Source organism: Prionailurus viverrinus, chromosome C1 (genome assembly GCF_022837055.1).
Source record: "Prionailurus viverrinus isolate Anna chromosome C1, UM_Priviv_1.0, whole genome shotgun sequence".
NCBI lineage: Eukaryota > Metazoa > Chordata > Mammalia > Carnivora > Felidae > Prionailurus > Prionailurus viverrinus.
The window spans coordinates 68,094,330-68,119,665 of NC_062568.1; the positions used below are offsets into that span (position 1 = coordinate 68,094,330).

Here is a 25,336-nt window from a genome sequence, read left to right on the forward strand (position 1 = left end):
GAAAATTACAAGAATTGTTACATCAACTAGAAAGCTAATTCACGTACTTTTGTTTGTTTGTTTGGTGTTTGGTTTTGAGGTGCAGAATGGTGGCGAACAACAGATGTTCATACTCGTACAGGGGCGACCTTCTTTCCACCATTGCTGGGAATTCCACCGCTGTTTGCTCCTCCAGCCCAGAACCATGATTCTTCTTCCTTCCATTCAAGGACTTCAGGAAAAAGTAATAGAAATGGTCCTGAAAAAGGTATTTATATTAACTTAAGTGAGGTCCTACAAGTGCTCCATTTCAATACCTATTTTCAGTAGAGTTTAGATTTAATGACATTTATATAACATTGTACTAGACACCTTTTTCATACTGTCTTGCTTAATCTTACAATGATGACTCTTAGAGATTGGAAGTATTCTCATTTCTCATCCAAGTTTAAATAAATGATTCAAGGACCACTTACATGTAAATGTGGCATGGGCAGGACTTGAACCCAGGCCTTCTAACTCCCAGCTCCACTGCTTTTTCCTCTGTATCTCATTACCTCTTTTGTGTAACCCAAAATAAGATACTACTTCTTCTGTGATTCAGCATTAAATTCATCAAAATTAATATCCAAGTCCTCCTTTTTTCTTTTAACTGATTTTTAATATTGCTGTAGTTGATAACTGTTGCTAGAAGAGCATCTGCAAATTATAATAGCATTTTAGATGGTTTATTATTATCTTTTTTTACCTGAGTAAGAGTTGTCAGTGGGTTTGCTCTGAAAGGGGAAATATTTGCATTTAATTATATTTATTTTTTCTTTGTTTTTAATTTTAATTTTATTTTTAATTTTTTTTAATTTACATCCAAATTAGTTAGCATATAGTGCAACAATGATTTCAGGAGTAGATTCCTTAGTGCCCCTTACCCATTTAGCCCATCTCCCCCTCCCACAACCCCTCCTGTAACCCTCAGTTTGTTCTCCATATTTATGAGTCTCTTCTGTTTTGTCCCCCTCCCTGTTTTTACATTATTTTTGTTTCCCTTCCCTTATGTTCATCTGTTTTGTCTCTTAACGTCCTCATATAAGTGAAGTCATAGGATTTTTGTCTTTCTCTGGCTGACTAATTTCACTTAGCACAATCCCCTCTAGTTCCATCCACGTAGTTGCAAATGGCAAGACTTCATTCTTAATTATATTTCTAAACATTATTTTAATTGAAGTGAAATTCAGATAAATATAAAGTTACCATTTTAAAGTGAATAATTCAGTGAAATTTAATGTATTCACGGTACTGAACAACCACTACCTCTATCTAGTTTCAAAACATTTTCATCACTCCAAAAGGAAACTCCATACCCCTTAAGCAGTTTCTCCTCATTCTTCCCTCCCCCAGACCCTGGCAACCACTAACTTGTGCTCTGTTTCTATGGATTTACCCATTGTGAATATTTCATACAGATGGAATCATCCAATATGTGACTTTTTGTGTCTGATTTCTTTCACTTAGCATAATGTTTTAGAGAGTCCTTCATATTGTAGCATATATCATTACTTCATTCCTTCTTATGACTGATTAATATTCTTTTGTATAAACATGTTTATTTTTATTTTCAAGGTGTAAATGGGTCAATAAATGGAAACACTACATCATCTGTATCTGGTATCAACACACCTGTACTATCCACTACTGCTTCAAGTTCTGTGGGACAAAGTAAAAGTATAAGCTCAGGTGGAGGAAATCGAAAATGTAATCAGGAACAAAACAAAAACCAGCCTTTGGATGCTAGAGCTGACAAAATAAAAGATAAGGTAAGTTACTCTTCCTTCTAGGACAAATATACAACAGATCATTCTAAAGGTCAAACCACCTGACTCTGTGGAATCATTTCTTATGAATTACCAACTCTTATTTTTACACGTTTATTTTTATGGTGTGATGCTAATATTATGTCTCTTAAAAATTAAAACTCTCAGCACCAGTATAAATAATACAAATAGCAATAATAGCTAAGATTTATGGAGAACTTACTACATACCAGCTCTACTCTAATCATTTTGCATATCACACCTATTTTAATCCTGTCTATACCTCTAATGAGCTAGGTATTGCAATTACACATGGGGAAACAGAGCCTCAAAATAGTTGGCTGGTAAGTGGCCAGGATTTGAAGTCAAGCAGGTTGACCCCAGAGCCTATGTTTTTAGGAAAACAAAAATAAGAAAACATTATGGGAAGTTTCAAATATATAGAATAGACAGAATAGCATAATAATCTTGTGCACCTATTATTCAGTTTCAGCAGTCATCCCCTCATGGCCAATTTTATTTCATTTTATCCCCAACTATACAGGTTATCAATTTATGCCTTTCAGCTCTATAAATTCACCCTCTTCTCCTTTGCCAATTGGCACAGTGTTAGACTTTGTCAGCAGAGGATCTTGGAGAATCCCTGGAAGAGGAAAGGGCTTCTGTTTCTGTTTCTGGTGTTTTCTTCTTGCTCTTATGCCGTGGTTGCCAGTGGGAAGCTTTGTCACCATCTGGCTGCTTCTCCATGGGCTCTGTTCAGGAGAACTGGTAGTACACCCATTCTAGTGGGTTTCATGGGCATCCCAGCAGGGACCTTATTAGTAAGTTTTACCCAAACAGCAGTGGGTGGCTTTCTAGCTAATTTTACTGGCACCCTAGCTCGGAGGTTTCCAGCAACTTTTCCTGGCACTCCAGCTGGCATGTTTTCTATTTGCCAGCCTGACCTGTGATACCTCAGTTAGCTTTTCTGCCAGATAGTGGGCAACAGCCACCTCCTCTCCAACAAAGTCTGAAGTTCAGCCTTGGGTGAATGAGGTTGGAAGAGAGAGACTGTCTTCCAAGTTTACCTTTATTTTAGTACTGTACCTGTGCCCTACAGTAAGTGGCTACTCCATACATCTGCTATTTCAATATTCTTTTTTTTCCCCTGTTAGGGCTGCATTATTTAATGTTCGGATAAGTCAAACAAGCCAGTGCAATAAGGCATGAGTATTAAAAAGGGGATATAGTGATGGAGAGGAAGACAGGTTTATCATTATTTGCAGATGACAGTATCTATTATTATTGCTTTGCTATTTGATAGTTGCAATGCCTCTTTAATATAGTTTTGTGATTTAGGTCAATTTTTAAGGAGGTCTTCAGACATTTGTTAAGAGGCACAGACATAGGGAGGTGAATATAGGCAACATTTAAACTTGGGCAGCTCTCAAAGTTATTTTTATGTGCTCACTGCAATAATCCTAACTGGGGGGAATTTTAGCCAGTGACTTACAGAGGCCATATTTATTTAAAGGGTGGGCTCCTAGGATACCAGGCAGTGATGTGGGTGGAAGAGGCCTTTCTCTACCTGCCTGTCCATGAGTTTCTTCCACCTCTAGAGCCTTTCAACAAGCTGGGACCCTAGTATTATATGCAAGGCAGTCAGCTGTAATTAACTGCACAACATTGGGGCCTCACAAGGCTGCCTTGCAAAATAACAGCAAACCACATTGTGGTAAACTCTCTCCTCGCGCCAACTCTGGTTATGTGGGACTAGAGCCCTTCCAACAGTGGCCTGCCCACAGCCAGAAATGCATCAGCAGGCTGCACAACGAAGTGCCCTCACCAGGGGAGCCCTGGCCTGGGAAGAGAGTGATGTGCCGGCTCCCTGTGGTTTCTGTATCCTTGCTCTCCCTACACCCAGCCATGTAAGTTCCATTTTCTTTCTTTCTTTTTCTTTTTCTTTCTTTCTTTCTTTTTCCTTCTTTCTTTCTTTCTTTCTTTCTTTCTTTCTTTCTTTCTTTTCTTTTCTTTTCTTTTCTTTCTTTTAAATATTTATTTAATTTATTTTTTAAATTTATATCCAAGGTAGTTAGCATATAGTGCAACAATGATTTCAGGAATAGATTCCTTAATTCCCCTTAACCATTTAGCCCATCCCCCCTCCCACAACCCCTCCTGTAACCCTCTGTTTGTTCTCCATATTTAAGAGTCTCATGTTTTTGTCCCCCTCCCTGTTTTTATATTTTTGCTTCCCTTCCCTTATGTTCATCTGTTTGGTCTCTTAAAGTCCTCATATGAGTGAAGTCATATGATTTTTGTCTTTCTCTGACTAATTTCGCTTAGCATAATCCCCTCCAGTTCCATCCACGTAGTTGCAAATGGCAAGATTTCATTCTTTTTGATTGCTGAGTCATACTCCATTGTATATATATATACACCACATCTTTATCCATTCATCCATCGATGGACATTTGGGCTCTTTCCATACTTTGTCTATTGTTGATAGTGCTGCTGTAAACATGGGGGTGCATGTGTCCCTTTGAAACAGCACACCTGTATCCCGTGGATAAATGCCTAGTAGTGTGATTGCTGGGTTGTAGGGTAGTTCTATTTTTAGTTTTTTAAGGAACCTCCATACTGTTTTCCAGAGTGGCTGCACCAGCTTGCATTCCCACCAACAATGCAAAAGAGATCCTCTTTTCTCCACATCCTTGCCAACATCTGTTGTTGCCTGAGTTGTTAATGTTAGCCATTCTGACAGGTGTGAGGTGGTATCTCATTGTGGTTTTGATTTGTATTTCCCTGATGATGAGTGATGTTGAGCATTTTTTCATGTGTCGGTTGGCCATCTGGATGTCTTCTTTGGAGAAGTGTCTATTCATTTCTTTTGCCCATTTCTTCACTGGATTATTTGTTTTGTGGGTGTTGAGTTTGAGAAGTTCTTTATAGATTTTGGATACTAACCCTTTATCTGACAGGTTGTTTGCAAATATCTTCTCCCATTCTGTCGGTTGCCTTTTAGTTTTGCTGATTGTTTCCTTTTGTTTTGTTTTGTTTTGTTTTTAAATATAATTTATTGTCAAGTTAGCTAACATACAGTGTATACAGTGTGCTCTTGGCTTCGGGAGTAGATTCCCATGATTCATCGCTTACATACAACACCCAGTGCTCATCCCAACAAGTGTCATCCTTAATGCCCATCACCCATTTTCCCCTCTCTTCCATCGCCCCCTCCCCATCAACCCCCAGTTTGTTCTCTGTATTTAAGAGTCTCTTATGGTTTGCCTTTGTCTCTATTTGAGACTATTTTTTCCCCTTCTCTTTTCCATGGGCTTCTGTTAAGTTTCTCAAATTCTGCATGAGTGAAAACACTGCTATTTTGTATTCTTTAGAGGTCTGTCTCTCTTAGCAGTTCATATTCTGTTACTAGTTAATAATTCTTTTTTTTTAAGTTTATTTATTTTGAGAGAGAGAGTGAGAGCACATATGTGAGCATGAGTGGGGAAGAGGCAGAGAGAGTGGGTAAGAGAGAATTTCCAAGCAGACTCCTCACTGTTAGTGCAAAGTGTGCTGAGGGGCTCAATCCCACAAACAGTGAGACCATGATCAGAGCTGAAATCAAGAGTTGGATGCTCAGTCCTGTAACTGAGCCACCTAGGCATCCCACTAGTTAATAATTCTATATAATAAAATTCCCCTGTTCAAATTGCTGATGTGTTTTCTGCCTTCTGACTAGACTTTATCTGCCATAGAAGTGATGTTATTAGGAGTAGGGTGGATATGCAGATTGCATATGGTAAATTTACTCCAATATTCTGGTTACTCAAAGCCTTTAGATTTCTTCTTCCATATCATACCAGGGAAGCTGTGACATTTCCACGTTATTAAAGGTAGGCAACCACTGAGTCCAGGTTTCATGCATCCAAGCAAGTAAGCTGAGATACCTCGAGCTATACAAACTAACACATTATATCTGGAAGTTCTAGTAAGTGCACCCATATTAGTGAATTTGGTCTACTCTCATTTGTATTTCCTCTTCAGTGAGGGGTCTTGGTTTATTTTGAATTAAAGTCTTAGCATCAACTGCAAACATTTTGGATACAAAGATAATAACTAGAGCGGTATCATCTCTAAATTTTATAAAAACCACGTTCAAGGCCTGGTTTCTGGGGGAACAGAGTCAACAGTTTGTGATTGTGCACACATCACTTTCTTCACCCATTCAGCTGTAATATCAAGGGGACTAGAAGTTCTGACACCGCAGCAAAATATAGGTGATATTGGTCCAACCTTAAACCTTCAGATTTCAACATGCCTCCCAGGTTCCAACTTTAATCTTAAAGAACTATTTTATAAAATTTTCTTTTGTCCTTTTTCAATACAGCGTCAAGCCCCGTATGTTTTCCAGGATGAATTGAACAAATAAAGATTTCTTTCCTTTTGCCCAGAATATTTCACAGAAATATTTCCTCTAGATCTTTTAGTTCCCTTTTCAACAGAAGATAAATGTTTTCCAGAATACAGTAAAACATATGAAGGTCTGGAGAAGGTCATATGGTAAAGCCAAAAGTCTAATGGTACTCACCACAAAAGTCAACAGAACTGTACTTAGGCCCCAAACAAACATTTTCTTTCCTCTTTAAGCCACCCCACTGAGCAGTTGTGATAAAAGACTCTTGGTTGTTTCCTTCCAGGGACATAGGTTTCGGGGTCATATTCTCTACCTGTTGCTCTTTAACTGCTCTTCAATCTTCATCTTATGATTTGTTTCATGGGCATTCTCATTAGTATGAGCTCCAAGGAGCTATGTCCACACTGCTGCCCCCTTCTCTGCATGCACTCCTTACTCCCATAGTGTTTTTTTTAACATATAAAACTAGTATTTTTAATTGAAAAATATGTAATAAAGCTGTTTTCACCTTTTTGGAGAAATGTTCTTTTTTAAATTCAAGTTATCATTAACATACAGTGTTATATTAGTTTCAGATATACAATGTAATGATTCAACAGTTCTATACATTACTTAGTGCTCATCAGGATAAAGATACCCTTAATCCCCTTTATCTATTTCACCCAGCCCCCACCCACCTGCTTTCTGGCAACCACCAATTTGTTCTCTGTATTTAGGAGTCGATTTTTAAATTTCTCACTTCTTTTCTTTGTTCATTTGTTTTGTTTCTTAAATTCCATATATGACTGAAAATCATATGATATTTGTCTTTTTCTGACTGCTTTCACTTAGCATGATGACTCTCTAGCTCTATCCATGTTGTGGCAAGTAGCAAAATCTCATTCTTTTTTACGGCTGAATAATATCTACTGTAATATATACATCACATCTTCTTATCCATTCGTATATTCATGAACACTTGAGTTGCTTCCGTATCTTGGCTATAGTAAATAATGCTGAATAAATATAGGGGTGCATATACCTTGTTGAATTAGCACTTTCATTTTCTTTGGATAATACCCAGTAGTGCACTTACTGAATCATATAGTAATTGTATTTTAACTTTTTGATGAATCTCCATGCTGTTTTCCAGAGTGGCTGTACCAATTTATATTCCCACCAATAATGCATGAGGTTTTTTTCTATATGGCCTTGCCAGCACATCTTATTTCTTTTATTTTTGATTTTAGCCATTTTAACTAGTGAAGGTGATAATTTGTTGTGGATTTGATTTGCATTTCTCTGATGAGTGATGGGTGATGTTGAGTACCTTTTCATCTGTCTGTTGGCCGTCTGTATGTCTTCTTTGGAGAAATGTCTATTCAAGTCCCCTACCCATTTTTAAATCAAATTATTTGGGGTTTTTTTAGCATTGAGTTGTATTAAGTTTTTTATATATTTTGGCTATGAACCCCTTATCAGATGTACCATGAGTAACTATCTTCTCCCATTCAGCAGGTTGCCTTTTTTGTTTTGTTGATGGTTTCTTTCACTGTTGCAAAATCTTTTTACTTGATAAAGTCCTAGTAGTTTAATTTTGCTTTTGTTTCCCTTACCTGAGGAGACACAGATAGAAAAATGTTTCTATGGCTGATGTCTAAGAAACTACTGCCTGTGTTTTCTTCTAGAAGTTGGCTATTCAGAATCTCCTGTGGTTCCATACAAATTTAGTGGTATTTCTTCTAATTCTGTGAAAAATGTTGTTGATATTTCAATAGAGATTGCATTAAATCTGTAGACAGCTTTAGGTAATATGGACATTTTAATAATATCGGTTCTTCCAGTCCATGAGCATGGAATATATTTGTATTTGTTTGTGTCCTTTTCAGTTTCTTTCATCAATGTTTTGTAGTTTCCATATACAGGTCTTTCACCTCCTTGGTTTATTTTTAGGTATTTTATTATTTGGGTGCAATTGTAAGTGGAATTGTTTTCTTAATTTTTCTTCCTGCTACTTCATTATTAGTGTATAGAAACGCAACAGATTTCTGTAGATTAATTTTGTATCTTGCAACTTTACTGAGTTCATTAATCTGTTCTAGTAGTTTGTTGGTAGAGTCTTTAGGATTTTCTGTATATAGTATCATGTCAACTGCAAATAAGGAAGAAGTTTTACCAATTTGGATGCCTTTTATGTATTTTTCCCCCCTTCGGTAATTGCTGTGGCCAGGACTTCTAGTACTAGGTACCAGGACTTCCATTATAAAAGTGGTAAGGATGGACATCCTTGTCTTGGTCCTAATCTTAGAGGAAAAGCTCTCCGTTTTTCATGATTAAATATGATGTTAGCTGTGGGGTTTTCATATATGGCCTTTATTATGTTGGGATATGTTCCTTGTAAACTTACTTTGTTGATAGTTTATCATGAATGAATGTTGTACTTTGTCAAATACTATTATGGATCTACTGAGATGATCAAATGTTTTCTATCTTTTCTCTTATTAATATGATGTATCACATTGATTTGTGAATATTGAACCACCCTTGCATTTCTGGAGTAAATCCCACTTGATTGTGGTGAGTGACTTTTTTTGGATTCAGTTTGCTAGTATTTTGTTGAGGATTTTTGTAATGTTCATCGGAGATATTGGCCTGTAGCTTTTTTTTTTTTTTTTTCCTTTTTGTAATGTCTTTATCTGGTTTTGGTATCAGGATAATGTTGGTCTCATAGAATGAACTTGGAAGCTTTCCTTCCTTTTCTATTTATTGGAAGAGTTTGCAAAAAGTAAGTATCTCTTCTTTAAGAGTTTGGTAGAATTCACCTGTGAAGCCATCTGGCGTTTGTTGGGAGCTTTTGATTATTGATTCAGTTTCATGACTAGTAATTGATCTCTTCAAATTTTCTATTTATTCTTGATTTAGTTTTGTAAGATTATATGTTTCTGGGAATTTATCCATTTCTTCTGGGTTGTCCAGTTTGTCAGCATGTAATTTTTCAGAGTATTCTTTTATAATCCATTGTATTTCTGTGATACCAGTTATTATTTCTCATCTTTCATTTCTGATTTTATTTATTTGAGTCCTGTCTTAATTTCTTGATGAGTCTGGCTTAAAGGTTTATCATTTTTTTTTTATCTTTTCAAAGAACCAGCTCCTGGTTCTTTTAGTCTCTTTCATTTATTTCTGCTCCAATCTCTCTCATTTATTTCTGCTCCAATCTTTATTATTTTTGTTCTTTTACTGGCTTTAAGCTTTGTTCTTTTTCTGTTTACTTTTGGTTGCAAGTTTAGATTGTTTATTTGAGATTTTCTTGTTCCTTTAGGTATACCTGTATTGCTATAAACTTCCTTCTTGAACAGCTTTTGCTGCATCCCAAAGATTTGGGACTGTTGTATTTTCATTTGCCTCCATATATTTTTTGATTTCCCCTCTGATTTCTTAGTTGATCTATTCATTGTTTTGTAGTATGTTATCTAGACTTCATGTAGTTGTGTGCTTTCCAATTTTTTCTTGTGTTTGGTTTCTAGTTTCATACGTTGTGGTTGGAAAAGATGCATGATATGATTTTAGTCTTTTGGAATTTATAGAGGCTTCTTTTGTGGGCTAACATGATCTATCCTGGAGAATGTTCCACATGTACTTAAAAGAATGTGTTTTCTGCTGTTTGGGGATGGAATGTACCTCTTAGAAATAGTGCTGAAATCTAGTAACATCTGTACTCTCCAGTGCTTCCACAGTATACAAGGCATTGAGCAAGCAAGACTTTAGCAGCATACGTATGAAATAGATTCTGTCCTTAGCTTTAGTAAGGAATCTACATCGACATTTCTAAGCAAAATCAGTGCTATTAAAATAAAAAATATTTCCTGTAGCAAGTAGTAAAAACTTACAGGGGCACTTTTTTAATGATATAAAGTGTTGGATTCTGAGGTACCATGGTGGTGTCTGTAGGCATCTATGTTGAAATGACACTAGAGAGAGGTTGGTTATCAAAGTGAGGGATACTAGAACTTAAAATTTCAGAAAAAAGAGCGCTTCTGCCTCTGGGTAAGTCATTGTCTGGCATGAATTTGTGGTAGTAGGTTGTCAAGTAAAATGGGAATGAAGGACATTGGAACTAAGGAAGAAAATCTTTTATATATTTTTTGCCCAGTGTTTTTCCTTTTTAAAAGCTTTTTAAACATTGCTTCGGTAACCTTTTTCATGTGTAGTTTGAAAAAAATGTTCTTCAGCTAATTTCGATAATTCCTTCTGGGGGTTGCTATGTCAGTAGTGTTCATTGACAATCATTAAGTCCAATTCCCTCATATAGAATGTGTGATTATTTAGAATAAATGTAGATATTTCAAATTAAACAATATAAGTCACAGACTAAAATACATATACAGCCTGTTGGGGGGGAAAATAAAACAATTCAAGTTTAAATAAGTTCCACTCCTGCTATTACAAGTCAGTAACAAGCTACTTTTTACATGCAGACAGTCTTCTTAAAAACATAAGTGAGTTTTTGTGGTTTTAAAATAATTTTATGTTATCACTCCTTCCAGTGTTTCCTATCCCCCTCAGACTAAAATCCTTGTCAAGTCTTATAAGACCCCATATAATCTGACCCCTGCCAGTCCATTCAACCTTGTTTCCTGTGGCTCTTTCTCTCTCTGGATCCCTGTGCTATAACTGATAGCTGACCTTTCCAAGTCTTTGAACATATCAAACTTATTTCATGGCTGTTGCCTTTGGTCTTTCCCCTGTGTTGAAAGGCTCTACTTTTATCTTCATGTGAGTGTCTCTCACTCTCCATTTAGGTCTCAGCTCAAAACGGTCTTACCTGATAACTGCACCTAAATCTTTATGCCCATCCTCACCCCCAGCACACACAATCAATCCAAGAATCCTATTTTAGTTGTGGTATACATCACTAAAAACACCTAATTATATTGTTTGTTGATTCTGTTCTCCCTGTTACCACTAGGGCAGAGTTGCTGTCATACCCTTGTATCCCCAGAGACCAGAGCAACTATGTCTGGTACATAATAGCCTTGAATTTGTTTTGTTATTGAAAGAAAGAAGTATACAATGAAATGAAAGTTCAAGGAGAGGATTCTTAAAAGCTTTCCTAGCTTGGAATAGGGTGCGAATGGTGGTTAATAAGCTCTTTTTTGATCACTTTTTGATAACCTAAGAAGATTCATTTTTAAAATGTTTAAGTGACAGGAAAGAGACTTACTACTTAATTGTGTACTTAATTGTGTGTGACTACAAAAGACACACACACACACGTAATAGAGATTAAGGAGATGAAATTGATAGTACTGAAACTTATTTTCTCTTTTCCTCTAATACCTCGACTTGTCTATTAACTTCTATATATTTTTTTTTAATATGGGGACTAAATTTGTTACATTATAGAGGCACAGACTCTTTGTATACTGTCAGTGTATGGTCTGCAAAGACCACCTGCACCGGAATCACATTAAAGTGCTTGTTAATGTAGATGCCTGTGTCCTGTTTGGAATTGGGACTCCAGAATCTGCTGGTTGTTGCAAGTTCAGCAAGTAAATATTTTGCACATTAAAACTTTAGAACCCACACCTCTAGACCCACTCTTGAGGCATGTAGACTCCCTTTCTCGTGCCACCTTTAAATTAAAAACTATACAGATTACTTGGGTGTTGGAATAGGAGTTTATTTTTCTCTGGTAAATTACTGTATCTCACTTTTTCCTTTCCTTTCTTAGCCTCTAGTAAAACCCAAAGTGATAACTTCTGTTTAGACTCCATGATTTTCATAATCTTGCTATACATGCTTAGAAACCCCTAATAGATTTTGGTTACAATGAAGAAGCTGTTTCTCTGCCAAATAAATGGTAGACTTAATTTTTCTATATTACTATTGTTTCCCTTTAATCTCTACTTTGGTCTTTTTCATTCCGTGTTACCCACATTATTTCTCATCACTCTTGCTATACTCTGAGGGAAAGAGATAGTTCAAGGAATAATGGTAACCGGTATTTGGCTTATTGTATTTCCAGAGGAAGCATTATGGTTGCTAATTTGGAGCAGTTAATACAGAGTATCACTGCATGCAGAATATCTCAACAGGAGTGACTCTCTTCACTCATATGCATTTTATTTTATTTAACTTAAATTTCAGAAAGCAAAAAGGAAAGAGTCCTAATTTGCAGTCTATAACTATCACTTCAACCTGGCTTCTTTTTGTGGAAGTGTATTATTGTCTTTCATTCCCCAAACTCATTAGTCATGACAGAGTATATTTCTGTTAAGACCATAACTTTTGTAATTCATTACTTTTGTAATTTATTGCTGATTTTTCTATATTTTTTCTTTTTTTTATCTATCAGCAAATCCTACTGAAATGTTCCTATGTAACTTTGAATTATACTCAATCTATTCCTGTACCTTGTTAATATTTCTTCTTTTCAGTCTTCCTGTTGGCAGACTTTTAACTTTTCCATTGTTATATAGTTGTTTAGTTATAATTCATGTCATGATTTTCCCTCCTTTTTATGCACTACCATTGTCTGTCCTTTAAACACAAAACTTTTTTAATGTGACCTAATGTCACCTTGTATCAATTTTGGATTTTCTTCTTCCTGTAGAGCCTTAAAGGTTCCAGAAATTAATGTCTTTATCATATTTTCTATCTTTTGTGAAGTGAAATACAAAAATTAAATTCCTTGCTAGAGCAGCCCCCTAAGTCTTTTGCTACCTATTTTATTTTCTCCACAGTACTTACTACTATATAGAATTTTTTTGCTTTTATATTAGCCATTTATTTATTCTACCACCGCCAGCACTAGAATGTAAGTTTCTTGAAGGCAAGGGCTCTGTCTTAAACATCATTGTTGTCCAGCACCTGGAAGGGTATGTTTGGCATGTTATATGTAAATATTTGGCTACTGACTCACCATCTGCATAAAAAAGAAGACTAAAGCTAAATAGAGAACTTCAGTGTCTGTAACCCTTACAATAATTGGAATTATTATTTTGTAAATTTCTCTTTTTAATCTGTCATACATTTTGAAGCATGGCCGTCATATGAATAGATCTATATATATGCTAGATGTTTCTAATATTCCATACATGCAGAGCCTGTATTTTTTATTGGAGAATTCCTATCAGATAAGTTAATTGGATTCATTTATTGAATAATTGCCCTTACAACATGTGACTTTTTTCCTTTTTTCTAAAGTGATATTTTGAAATTGAAATACCACTTGAAAATTAAAAATCATACCTCTTAGTGAACTTTGAATTTTTTCCAAAAATGAAGTCTTGCTAAAAATTTGTCTTTATCCAGAAACCAAGGAAGAAAGCTATGGAAAGTTCTAGCAACAGTGATAGTGATTCGGGTACATCATCAGACACCTCAAGTGAAGGCATTAGTAGTAGTGATTCAGATGATCTAGAGGAAGATGAAGAAGAAGAAGATCAAAGTATTGAAGAAAGTGAAGATGATGATTCTGATTCAGAGAGCGAAGCACAGCATAAAAGTAACAACCAGGTATAAACAGTTTCATTGGCAGTATCCACACGTTATGCATATTTAGGAATTAACTGGTTTATCTTGACTGTCAGAGTCCCTAAAGTTTAATCATTGCTGTTAGTTCTTATATTTGCACAAGAAAGAATAGGAGATGGAGAAACATTTTTAAAGGGACATTTGGTGTATTTTTTTAGTGAGCTTTATATATCTATCTAAAGTCACTAGAAAAACTTTTTATTTTTTTTTTAATGTTTATTTATTTTTGAGAGACAGAGAGAGACAGAGTGTGAGCAGGGGAGGGGCAGAGACAGAGAGAGAAAGACACAGAATCTGAAGAGGCTCCAGGCTCTGAGCTGTCAGCACAGAGCCCGAGGCGGGGCCCGAACTCACAAGCCGAGAGATCATGACCTGAGCCGAAGTTGGACGCTCAACCGACTGAGCCACCCAGGCGCCCCAAAAAACTTTTTAAAGTACCCTTTTTCTCCAGCTGCTTGATGTTCTTCGTTTTGATAGATATTGAGAAGTTGCTTTTTAATTTTTATTTACAGGTGCTATTACATGGTATTTCAGACCCAAAAGCAGATGGACAGAAAGCAACTGAAAAAGCCCAGGAAAAAAGAATACAGCAGCCATTACCTCTTGTGTCTGAGTCCCAGACTCACCCATCATTCCAATCCCAGCAGAAGCAGCCTCAGGTTTTGTCACAGCAGCTTCCATATATTTTCCAAAGCTCTCAGGCAAAGGAGGAATCTGTGAACAAACACACAAGTGTAATACAGTCTACGGGATTGGTGTCCAATGTGAAACCTTTATCTTTGGTAAATCAAGCCAAAAAGGAAACTTACATGAAACTCATAGTTCCTTCTTCTCCTGATGTACTTAAAGCAGGGAATAAAAATACCTCTGAAGAATCTAGTCCTTTGACCAGTGAAATGCGATCCAAACGGGTGAGTTAAAAATTATTTATAAAATAATTTTATTATTAGAAAAAGAGTTTTTATATAGTCTTACAATATGCTAGTTTAAATGAAATTCTACTCTTATTTTCATACTTTATTAGTTACCAAGAATAGCATATGCACATCAGATTTCTCTGATTTTATATTTACATATACATCTGCTTAATGTATTTTTGGCACACAATTGTGTCATTTTTCCTGAGGTTTAATGATTTAGCAGAAAGGGGAGAAATACATTTGAATAAGATATACTCCAAGTTACTTTTCTTTAAGATCAATGTCCTTTTTTTCTAATATCAATATATTCTTCTTTAAAGAAATGAACTTGAATCATTTACCTCTGTAGCCCTATACTTTATCAACCACAAGCATAAAAATCCTTTATGAAGAATCATTTATTTTAATGTTATTTATTTTTAAGAGAGAGAGAGAATGAACGATTTTATGAAGAATCATTTATTTTAATGTTTATTTATTTTTGAGAGAGAGAACGGTTGAATGCCCAAGTGGGGAGGGGCAAAGAGAGAGGAGGACAGAAGATCTCAAGCAGGCTCTGCACTGACTGCAGAGAGCATGATGCAGGGCTCAAACTCAGGAACTGTGAGATCATGACCTGAGCCAAAGTCAGACACTCACCTGACTGAGTCTTTACTTGTTCTAAATAACAAGTAAAGCGCAGAAGGATTTTAAACCAAGATCATTCTTGTATCAATCCCATGATTAAGATGAAATAATTCGGCGTTTCTGAAATGATAATGGTAGTTCATGGGAAATATTTCATGTGAATGGACATTCACATTAGACTCAACTATATGAAATATAAAATATTTTGAGTAATTTTTATTTATACAAATACCAGAACCAATAATCGGAGAATTTTTTTATCTTTATTTTCTTGCTATTGATTTTATATTTCTACATAGTCTACATTCATATGTCTAGTAGAATTCTAGTAATTAAATGACCAGTGCCTTTTATTCTAGAACCAATCCAGAGTAGAGAAAAAATATTATGTTTGAACAAAGTATCCTGTCTTTTGATTACAAAAATTATCATTAGACCTCTTAATCCCATTAGATAACTTGTAAAGCTCTTGCTGTTTGCCAGCTGTTGTTTTAAGTGCTGAATATGCATTTACTCATTGGACACTAACATCTGTAAATGCTACTAATATTATAATGCCCATTTATAGATAATCAAATTGAGATTCATAAAAAATAACTCTCCCAAGATCACACTGCTAGTTAGTGACAGAGTTAAAATTCAAATCTAAGCAGTAGTACTAGAATCCTTGTTCTTAACCTCTGTGATAGCTGCCTTTCTCAAAAAAGTTACAATGTCCTTGTCCATTAACTCTTACTGCACTGAGAAGAATTTAAGAACAGGGTCAAAGTAAAATTACGTGAACAAATCAGGCTTTGATGAGAATCTAAATGCATAGTTCTCAAGCCTAAGGATACATTAGAATTACTTGGAAAACTTTAAAAAAAGGAATAATACCTTAGAACAATTAAATCAGAATCTCTTAGTCTGTTGAGACCAAGGTATTGCACATATCAAAAACTTTCAAATGTATAGCCAGATTTGAAAACCGCTGATCTAAACAGAATGACCAATGGTATAATATCATGCATATGATAATTTGTGATGCTCAGTCAGAAGGAGGTATTATTTCTGGCATCACATTATTGCCTATGAGTAAATTAAGCAAACTAAAATTTACACTGTTTGGGTTATTTTAATTTTTAATTAATGTGTATCCTACTTTAAGATAAATTATAGAGCATATTAGGAGTTGTTTGTATTTTGAAAGGTTTCTTAATTTTCAAAGAGTTTCTTAAATGTTTCTTATTTAAAGAATTTTATATGACTGCCTGTTAGAAAGTCACTTATTAAACACTTGCTTAATAAATGTGGCCAAGCCAGACTTCCTACACATATGATCTTATGTGATGCTTACAAAATTGTGTGAGGTAAAGAAACTAAAGCTTAGAGAGATTAAATCCCATGCTAACATTACATAACAATTAAAGAACAGAAGGATTTTAAACCAAGGTCATTCTTAAGGTCATTCTTAAACCAAGCCCATGATTAAGATGAAACAATGTGGTGTTTCTGAACTGATAATTGTAGTTCATGGGAAATATTTTATGTGAATGGACATTCACATTAGACTCAACTCTAAATGACTTTGTGTACTTTTTCTTGGTACCTAGCATTGAGTTAAAGGGTATTTTATAAATATTTTTCTTACATCAGCTCTCTTTCTTTATATGACAGTCTAACATACAGAATTTTGGTTTATTCCTATGATAGTCTCAATTATTTCATGTTACCTGCCATGTATCTGCCTCCCCTACTAGTCTATGATTTTTTTAGTATTATTTAATCATTGGCTCTTTCTATACCCTTATAATATAGACATTTAATTCAAATCAATATACATTAATTGGATATAGATACAAGTAGTGAATATTCTTTATCAAGTTTTGCTTAGATTTTTTTTTTTTTTTTTTTTTGTGGACTGCAGACTCAGGTAAGGTCTGGGGGAGCAAAAACTTGGAGGAAGCACAGAGCTTCAAACCTGTCTTCCCATACTCTCGTCATCTAAGTGGCTGTCTTAAAGCAGCAAGACATTTGCTGTTGTGCAGTTCTCAATTCCCCCCCCCCCCGCCTCCCTTTTTATGTACCACCTCTAGTATCAAAAAGGACAACATGTTTGCTTTAAAAGAGTAGCTGATACTAGTCTTAGGGTGAAATACAGTGATCTTTGGGGTTTTTTTTGAAAACCTTCAGGTGTCAATATATGGAAATTGATTCTTTAGAATTAAGTCAAAATGAATTTCAGAAAATTAAAATATAAAACTAAAGGACAAGGTGTTGTTTTCATGACTGTTTTGATCTTATGTATTTAGAAGGAAAATTTACTACCTATAAAAAAGAGTACAAAATGATTATGTCACATAATTTTGTTCTAAGAAATGAAAACATACTAAATTTTTCTGGTGAAATCTCAGTACATATTAAATACTTATATATAATATACAATATTTTTATATTGAAACTATTAAGTGAAATTAAGTATATTAATGCATTTTTACATAATGTATTTTATATAAGAATCTTGCCATGAAGTTATTTTTAAAAGGTAAATGCAATTATTTAGTATAACTTCACATATTTAATCACTGAATAAATGCTAATTAAGCACATTCTTTTTGTGAAGCATTGCCTTAGGTATGAATATTATGTGACAGTCTTTGTTTACAAAGAATTAACTTAATTTTCTAAACTAATACAGTGAGGATATTAAATAATAAGATAAAGAAGTTTATGTAGGAATTGCATACTGCTTACTAGCACTGCTGCTGTAAAAGATTTAATACATTATTCTATATTGCATTCCATCTGCATTTGTACTCTGAAATGCCCACCACAAATTTTTGCTGGCTAGAATGTTCAGAGCCCAGGCTCAATGCTGACAGTGCTACCGATTTTAATTCTAAGGCAACCATTTTCGTTACAGACTTTGACCTTCTGAAATTCAACACTACTTAAAATACTTTAATCATTCTACTTAAGTTTTTAATTTTTTTAAATGTTTATTTAATTTTTGAGAGAGAGACAGATCATGAGTGGGGGAGGAGCAGAGAGAGAGGGAGACACAGAATCTGTGGCAGGCTCCAGGTTCTGAGCTGTCAGCACAGAGCCTGACACGGGGCTCAAACCCACGAACCGTGAGATCATGACCTGAGCCGAAGTCGGACGTTTAACCGACTGAGCCACCCAGGTGCCCCTCTACTTAAGTACTATTTTAATTATACAAATTTAATAAAGTTCATGTGGTTTTATTCTTATCAAGATTCTGAGAGCCAAATAAGTTTTTATTTCTTATTTACAGATGTAAATTTTATAGCTTAATGGTTTACAAATCGTTTTTTTCCAAGTAAAGTGTACTTTTTCTAAACTGTTTTATTATACTCTTTCTAATGCTAATGTGCTAAAGGGACTCCAAGGTAGACTCCATACAATGTTGAGCCAGCAATCCCAGCAGCTTCATATCATGCATACTGCAGGTAGTATCCGGTAACAAATAAGAGGTAATGGGGTTCAAAGGATAGAAGTCATGAGTGCTTCTGGCTGGAACAAACATGGAAAGCTTTTTGGGCTGGATTTTGAAGGATGAGCAAGATTTTGTCAGCTTGCGATTTAGAAGAGGAGGACGTTTCACACAGAGAAAAGGATTATAGCAAAATGCAGAGGTGGTGGAAGTATGACATGAACAGGGCATGGCAAATAGTACAGTTTGACTAGAAAGTTATAATTTGAAAAGTAACTTGAGGCTCAGAATTAAGTATTTAGGCCTTATAAAGTTGTCAGTGACAGAGGAGACACTAAAGCTTTTGACCAAGGCGCTAAAATAGTTTAAATTAAGATAAAAATGGCATGAGGATATATATGTTGGGAATTGTGTGGGAAGAAATGATGGTATGGCTTATGTATGAGCAATATTCTGATGAAAGAGTCCAAAAGACATAGGAATATGGCTGACTTGGAAGAAAGAAAAGTAAAAGATGTTTTCAGCATTTCAAATTTAGATTATTGAGACACAGGGGACCATAGTAATGAGAGAGGGGAAACCTATATTTTGAAGGGACAAAGACTAACTGAATTTTAAATATATATTATGTCTAGCCAAGTTTCAGCAACCAACTAGTCATCACTGCCACTAATTTTAAGCACTTGTATATCATGATTTAAATTTGTATATGAGTAGCCGTTGTCAGATATGGAAGGCAAATACAAGTAATCTTTGTTTTCATGGTACATTGTTGTTTTGTTTTTTAACTTTTGTTTTCACAGGAACAATATAAACAGACATTCCCAGCACAGTTAAAGAAACAAGAGTCATCCAAGAGCTTGAAGAAGGTTATTGCAGCTTTGTCAAATCCGAAAGCAACCTCTAGTTCACCAGCACATCCAAAACAGACGTCAGAAAACAACCACCCTAATCCATTCTTGACAAATGCACTTTTAGGTAATCACCAACCAAATGGAGTTATTCAAAGTGTCATTCAAGAAGCTCCTCTAGCACTTACTACCAAAACTAAAATGCAGAGTAAGATTAACGAAAACATCGCTACTCCAAGCAGCACCCCTTTTTCCTCACCTGTAAATTTGAGTACAGGTGGGAGAAGAACCCCTGGCAGTCAGACAACTGTAACCCCCTCCGCCTCTCCCATACTGCATAGTCAAGGGAAGGAAAGAGCAGTTAGCAATAATGTAAACCCAGTGAAAACACAGCATCACCCCCACCCTGCAAAATCTTTAGTGGAACAGTTCAGGGGAACAGATTCAGACATTCCCAGTAGTAAAGATTCTGAAGATTCAAATGAGGATGAAGAAGAAGATGATGAGGAAGAAGATGAGGAAGATGATGAAGATGATGAATCTGATGACAGCCAATCAGGTTATTTTTTATTTTTAAATTTGAAGTATTTCTGTAAATGCTATCTGAACCAAAACATTTTAAGGAGGATCTTAGTTCACAGACTTATAATCATTGTCATTCACTGTGTTTCCCACAGCTATGTGCCTTTCTGTAATGAGCTGGTAAAATATAGGAGGAACTGAAATTGGAAATCCTAGTTAAATTCTCAGCTTTGTTATTCATTTAACATTAAACAGATAACTTTAAATGAATATAAATGATGCAGGAATTAAGAAATCACAATCTTGGCTTAATTTTCATTTAATTCATGACCACTCATTTGTCTTTTCTTTTTCATCTCTTCTGCTACCTAAGTGTTTCAGCAGGTATTTTCACTGAGGTACAATTGTAGTCACAGTCATTTAGAAAGTGCTAAAAACCTAAATCCCTATGATTGTCCATTAGCAACACAGAATTTGTATAGTAACAAGTAGAGTACTCCTTGATTTTATTTTTTAATTCACTTTCTAGTATTTTTTAAAACTTCTTTCTATTTTTCTTCCCCTTAACTCTCCTCCTTGTTCCACAGAAGATTGGAAACATAAAATATAAGATAGTTTAAATCTTAAATACAAAGATGAAATACATATTATAAAAAATATTTGGACTTATTACTGACCCTCCACAAGTCCAATGGTAAATTTTCTAGCTACCAATATAAATAGGAAAATATAGTCAGTTATACAACTTAAAGTATCTAAAGTCGCTCAGTGTAAGAACAGCTTTTCCTGACAATATTTTTTCCCGGGATTCCCATAAACACAACTTTACATGATAGAATATGACTACCATTATTAATAACTTTCGAAGACAGTTTTTATTTATTTACTTTTTTTATTTTTTTTTAACGTTTATTTATTTTTGAGACAGAGAGAGACAGAGCATGAACGGGGGAGGGGCAGAGAGAGAGGGAGACACAGAATCGGAAGCAGGCTCCAGGCTCTGAGCCATCAGCCCAGAGCCCGACGCGGGGCTCGAACTCACGGATCGCGAGATCGTGACCTGAGCTGAAGTCGGACGCTTAACCGACTGCGCCACCCAGGCGCCCCTCGAAGACAGTTTTTATAACAAATTTCAACATAGGCAGATTCCACAAAAGCTGTTATTCTGGTAACCTTTAAGATACATTCCAAGCATCAGGCCTGTGTTTAATCAAGTTTAATCCAGGAGTAGATTATACATATCTACAGGAGTAGATTATACATATCTATAGGAAGAGATACTTTTATAGAACTACATTGCTAGAACAAACTTAAATTATTAAACCATTAAGTGATCACACATAATTATATCTGTAACCTGGTCTTTGGTGAAGCCTGATGAAATCGTGCACCTAAATAGAATAACTGCAGCCTGAAAAGTCAAGAATCTCTCAGAAAATGGTTTTCTTTTACCTCAAAGTCCAGATGAAAGAATGATGGTAGTTCCAGACTTCTCTTCCTCATACTGAACCTAGTATACTTCTAAAGCTATTGGAATCTATTAATTTAAGTAATCAATTCTATTCCCTCTATACCTTAGTTTCTATATTAAATTAAAAGTGATTTTGAAGCCACTAAGCAGAACTCATCATGTGAATAGTGCCATGTGAGAAGAACTGTTTTATGATTAAAGAGTTGAGTAAAGCTGATACTTTTAATGAATTTTGAGGATTTGTAGTCTGCATATATTGTACTCAAATAGATTGTTAGATAGTAATTTTTACATTAAGTCTTTAGGAAAGTTGCTCAGTTGAGTTCAATCACAGATTCTGATTCCTAAACTATCCCATTTAGATACAAACTGCAAATGTTGGTGATTATCTAGTTATAATATACAAATGCTTCTTTTACTTCCCAGAATCAGATAGTAATTCAGAATCAGATACAGAAGGATCAGAAGAAGATGATGATGATGATAAAGACCAAGATGAATCAGATAGTGATACTGAAGGAGAGAAAACGTCAATGAAACTGAATAAAACAACTTCCTCTGTCAAAAGCCCTTCCATCAGTCTCACTGCTCACCCAACACCTCGTAACCTCCACATAGCAAAAGCCCCAGGCTCTGCTCCTGCTGCCTTATGTTCTGAATCCCAGTCACCTGCTTTTCTTGGCACACCTTCTTCCACACTTACTTCAAGTCCACACTCTGGTACCTATACTTTATTTTTATTATTATTAAGTAGAAGTCAAACCATAGCAAGAACTCTTATTTATACAGTTTTCTGGGGATGATCTCATTGGAATCAAGCGTGACAGCTAGATTTGAGGTTGGCTAAGAAAGGTCCATGTGTATTTTCAAAGGATATGACCCATTACCATTTTTTTTTCTGTGTTTCCAATTTAAGAACACGATTGATGACAGTTCTTGATTTTGAATACTTTCCTGCTTTGGTATTCAGTTTATGCTTCTAGAATTTAGAATTTGATGGATAGTTGGACTTTTTTGGTACTTTATAAAAATGAGCTCACTTGGTTACTTAAGATACAATTGCATATCTGTCCAACATATAGACAAATATCATTTGTATTAGTGAGTAGCATTATTATTTCATTAACATGCCACATCTTTTTTTTTCTATTTGACCTTTTATAAACTTCCAGAGGTCTTCATTAAAAGTTTTTACATGAATTCCAAAAGGACTTTTTATTTCTATTTTGGTAGCTAAGGAAATATAGAGATATATAGTAAAATATCATGTTGTTTTATTTATTTCACTCTTTTCTTACAAATGTCTGGTTTTGCTTTCATTTGCCACAGTCCAGTATGATAGTCTGCTAATTTAAGAGGCACGTATTTGCATTTGTGAAACTTAGTCATTGTCTATAAAGAATTTTACATGTAATCATAACCTATTTGTCCCTTAGGTTTAAAGACCTGGTAGTAGTTTTGACTATGGATTTATACGAACATAGATGTATAGTATTTTTAAGTGTATGAGCCAGCTGTTGAAATTTTTCAGCATCTTAAAAAGTCATATTCTCAAAGAAAACAACTGTATCTGGTTTTCTGAAACCTCTGTCTTCTATTTTCCTCCTCCTTCTTTAGCTATTTCTTTAAATACAAAATGAGAGGAAAGCTACATATTTTTGTCTTCCATTGTATTTTCTTTAGAAAGACCAGTTATTCTGTCATGCAGACCAAAGAAGGAAAAAAGGCCTCTACTTGATACAGTGTTTTATTGAAAATCATCTAAAAATAACCTACAAGTTGCAGAAAGACATTAAATGATTCAAGTCATTAAGATATATTATTTAAAGAAAATTTTCAAAACTATCAAAAAATTATCATCTGTACAAGCTAATCTGTTATGTTAACTGGCTGAATTTTCTTGAAGGCACTTCCAAAAGGCGAAGAGTAACAGATGAGCGTGAGCTGCGTATTCCTTTGGAATATGGGTATGCAAAGTAGGATTTCTCTCGTTGCCTTTCCTCCACATATGTGTGCATGTTTGATTTCTCACTCTCTGCTGTTAGTAAAAGAACTGAATAGACTGCATGGTATTCATTAGAGCAGAAGAGCCAGAGCAAAGGGCAAAGAAGTTAATATATTAGAAAACTGAAATTCATCCAAACTGCAGTGTTTAGGTATGGCGCATCTGGAATGGAATCACACAGTCAGGTGGGAATAGGACTGAAAAAGAAGCAAGCAAGAGAGAGTCATTGGCAAAAGGCTGGGACACAGTTAAGAGTATGAGAGGTTTTTGTGAAGATGGGGGTTAAAGGACAGTAAAAGCCACTATGGCAAAACTGGGGGGACTTGCCCAGAGTTTGGCTAAAATGGTTTAGGTGGAACTGAGACTGTTTACATTAGAAATACATGATCCCCGAGGAGCAGAGAGCCAAGTTCACTTTACTCTTTCCACTTAAAGCTTTTCAGGTGTAAAACATCAGTACACATTGACACATTACTGAATTGGTCTGAAAACCCAAAGTAATACCAGTTAACGATTTCTAAGAAATTTAATGGAGTTTAATATTTGTAAATTGGGTCTGATTAATTTTTCATTGAATTACTTAGTTAATCAAAATAATGATAAATGTATCTGAGTCATATGATTAGGGACTTATATTTGTTTTATTTGTATTTTTCCTGGTGTCTAAAAAGCATGTGTTCTTAATTTTTTTTAAAAAAAGCTTTCTTAAAATTAAATATGTTATAACCCTCATTTCTGTTATGTGTAGCTGGCAAAGAGAGACAAGAATAAGAAACTTTGGAGGGCGCCTTCAAGGAGAAGTAGCATATTATGCTCCATGTGGAAAGAAACTTAGGCAATACCCTGAAGTAATAAAGGTACATACTTTTCACCAAATAACATACATTTGGTGCCTATTACGCATGTTTATGGGAAAGAAAAAGTGCTCTCCTTTCTCAGAAAATATTCTCTTGTATGAGACTAATGTACTTAACCTAAAGTGATCTTCTCTAAACCCATAGCCCCTTGCTAGAATATGCAAAACATTAGTGTCCTGAAGAAAGCTATACATCAAAGCTGGGTTGTAATTATTAAAACCTGAAGTGGAAAAATATGTGATTTTTTCAGTATCTCAGCAGAAATGGAATAATGGATATCTCAAGGGACAATTTCAGCTTCAGTGCAAAAATAAGAGTGGGTGACTTCTATGAAGCCAGAGATGGACCGCAGGTATCCACTTTTTAAAAAGTACAGTCTTTAAAACAAAACGTAGTACCATAACCTAAATGAAGTAAATTTCACTACACTCTGGAGCATTGACTTTTGTTAGTTAATTTTCATACAGCTATACATATAACTTTGTGGTTAACACACACCAAGGCTTCAATCCACTATATTCCAGTAACAAGGAGCTTTGACATAACAGATTTCTTTTTCAAATTTTTTAAGTAAACTTTTTCCTGTTTATTAATTTTGTCAACAGTTTTATAATTTATACAGGTATAAAAGTATCTGCGTGTTCACATGAAATATAGGAAAACATTAGTTCCCTGAAAGGTAAACTGACTGAAAGGTAAATTAATTTGAATAGGAAAAACATGCTGTTGGAAGTCAGTCCAGAAGGGAATAAAAATATGCCTTAGTTTTTTTGAAAGATCTTGTCCATCTGATTATGCCATGCTACATGATCCATTTTCACGGGGGGGGGGGGAGGGGGGGGCGGAGGGAGGGAGGTTCCTTAATATTAGGGATGTAAAATTTCTGCTTTTTACAGAAATTTAATTTTTTAGTTAATTATATACATTTCTGAAAATATCACCATAACTC

The 25,336-nt window shown here is 35.1% G+C and overlaps 1 protein-coding gene across 16 annotated transcripts in view; it reads left to right on the top strand.

Annotated features, from left to right (window-relative positions):
* BAZ2B (bromodomain adjacent to zinc finger domain 2B) overlaps positions 1-25,336 on the top strand; it is a 424,035-nt gene that overhangs the window by 308,642 nt on the left and 90,057 nt on the right. For 8 of the 16 annotated variants that reach the window (XM_047870150.1, XM_047870147.1, XM_047870155.1 and 5 more), the window contains 9 exons: positions 80-247; positions 1,597-1,790; positions 13,477-13,680; positions 14,211-14,609; positions 19,485-20,091; positions 21,952-22,245; positions 23,432-23,492; positions 24,279-24,387; positions 24,638-24,739. In XM_047870150.1, coding sequence (XP_047726106.1) covers positions 80-247; positions 1,597-1,790; positions 13,477-13,680; positions 14,211-14,609; positions 19,485-20,091; positions 21,952-22,245; positions 23,432-23,492; positions 24,279-24,387; positions 24,638-24,739 — 2,138 coding nt within the window. The remainder of the gene's footprint in view (positions 1-79; positions 248-1,596; positions 1,791-13,476; positions 13,681-14,210; positions 14,610-19,484; positions 20,092-21,951; positions 22,246-23,431; positions 23,493-24,278; positions 24,388-24,637; positions 24,740-25,336) is intronic. The other 8 variants (XM_047870148.1, XM_047870158.1, XM_047870154.1 and 5 more) reach the window with 5 other exon arrangements.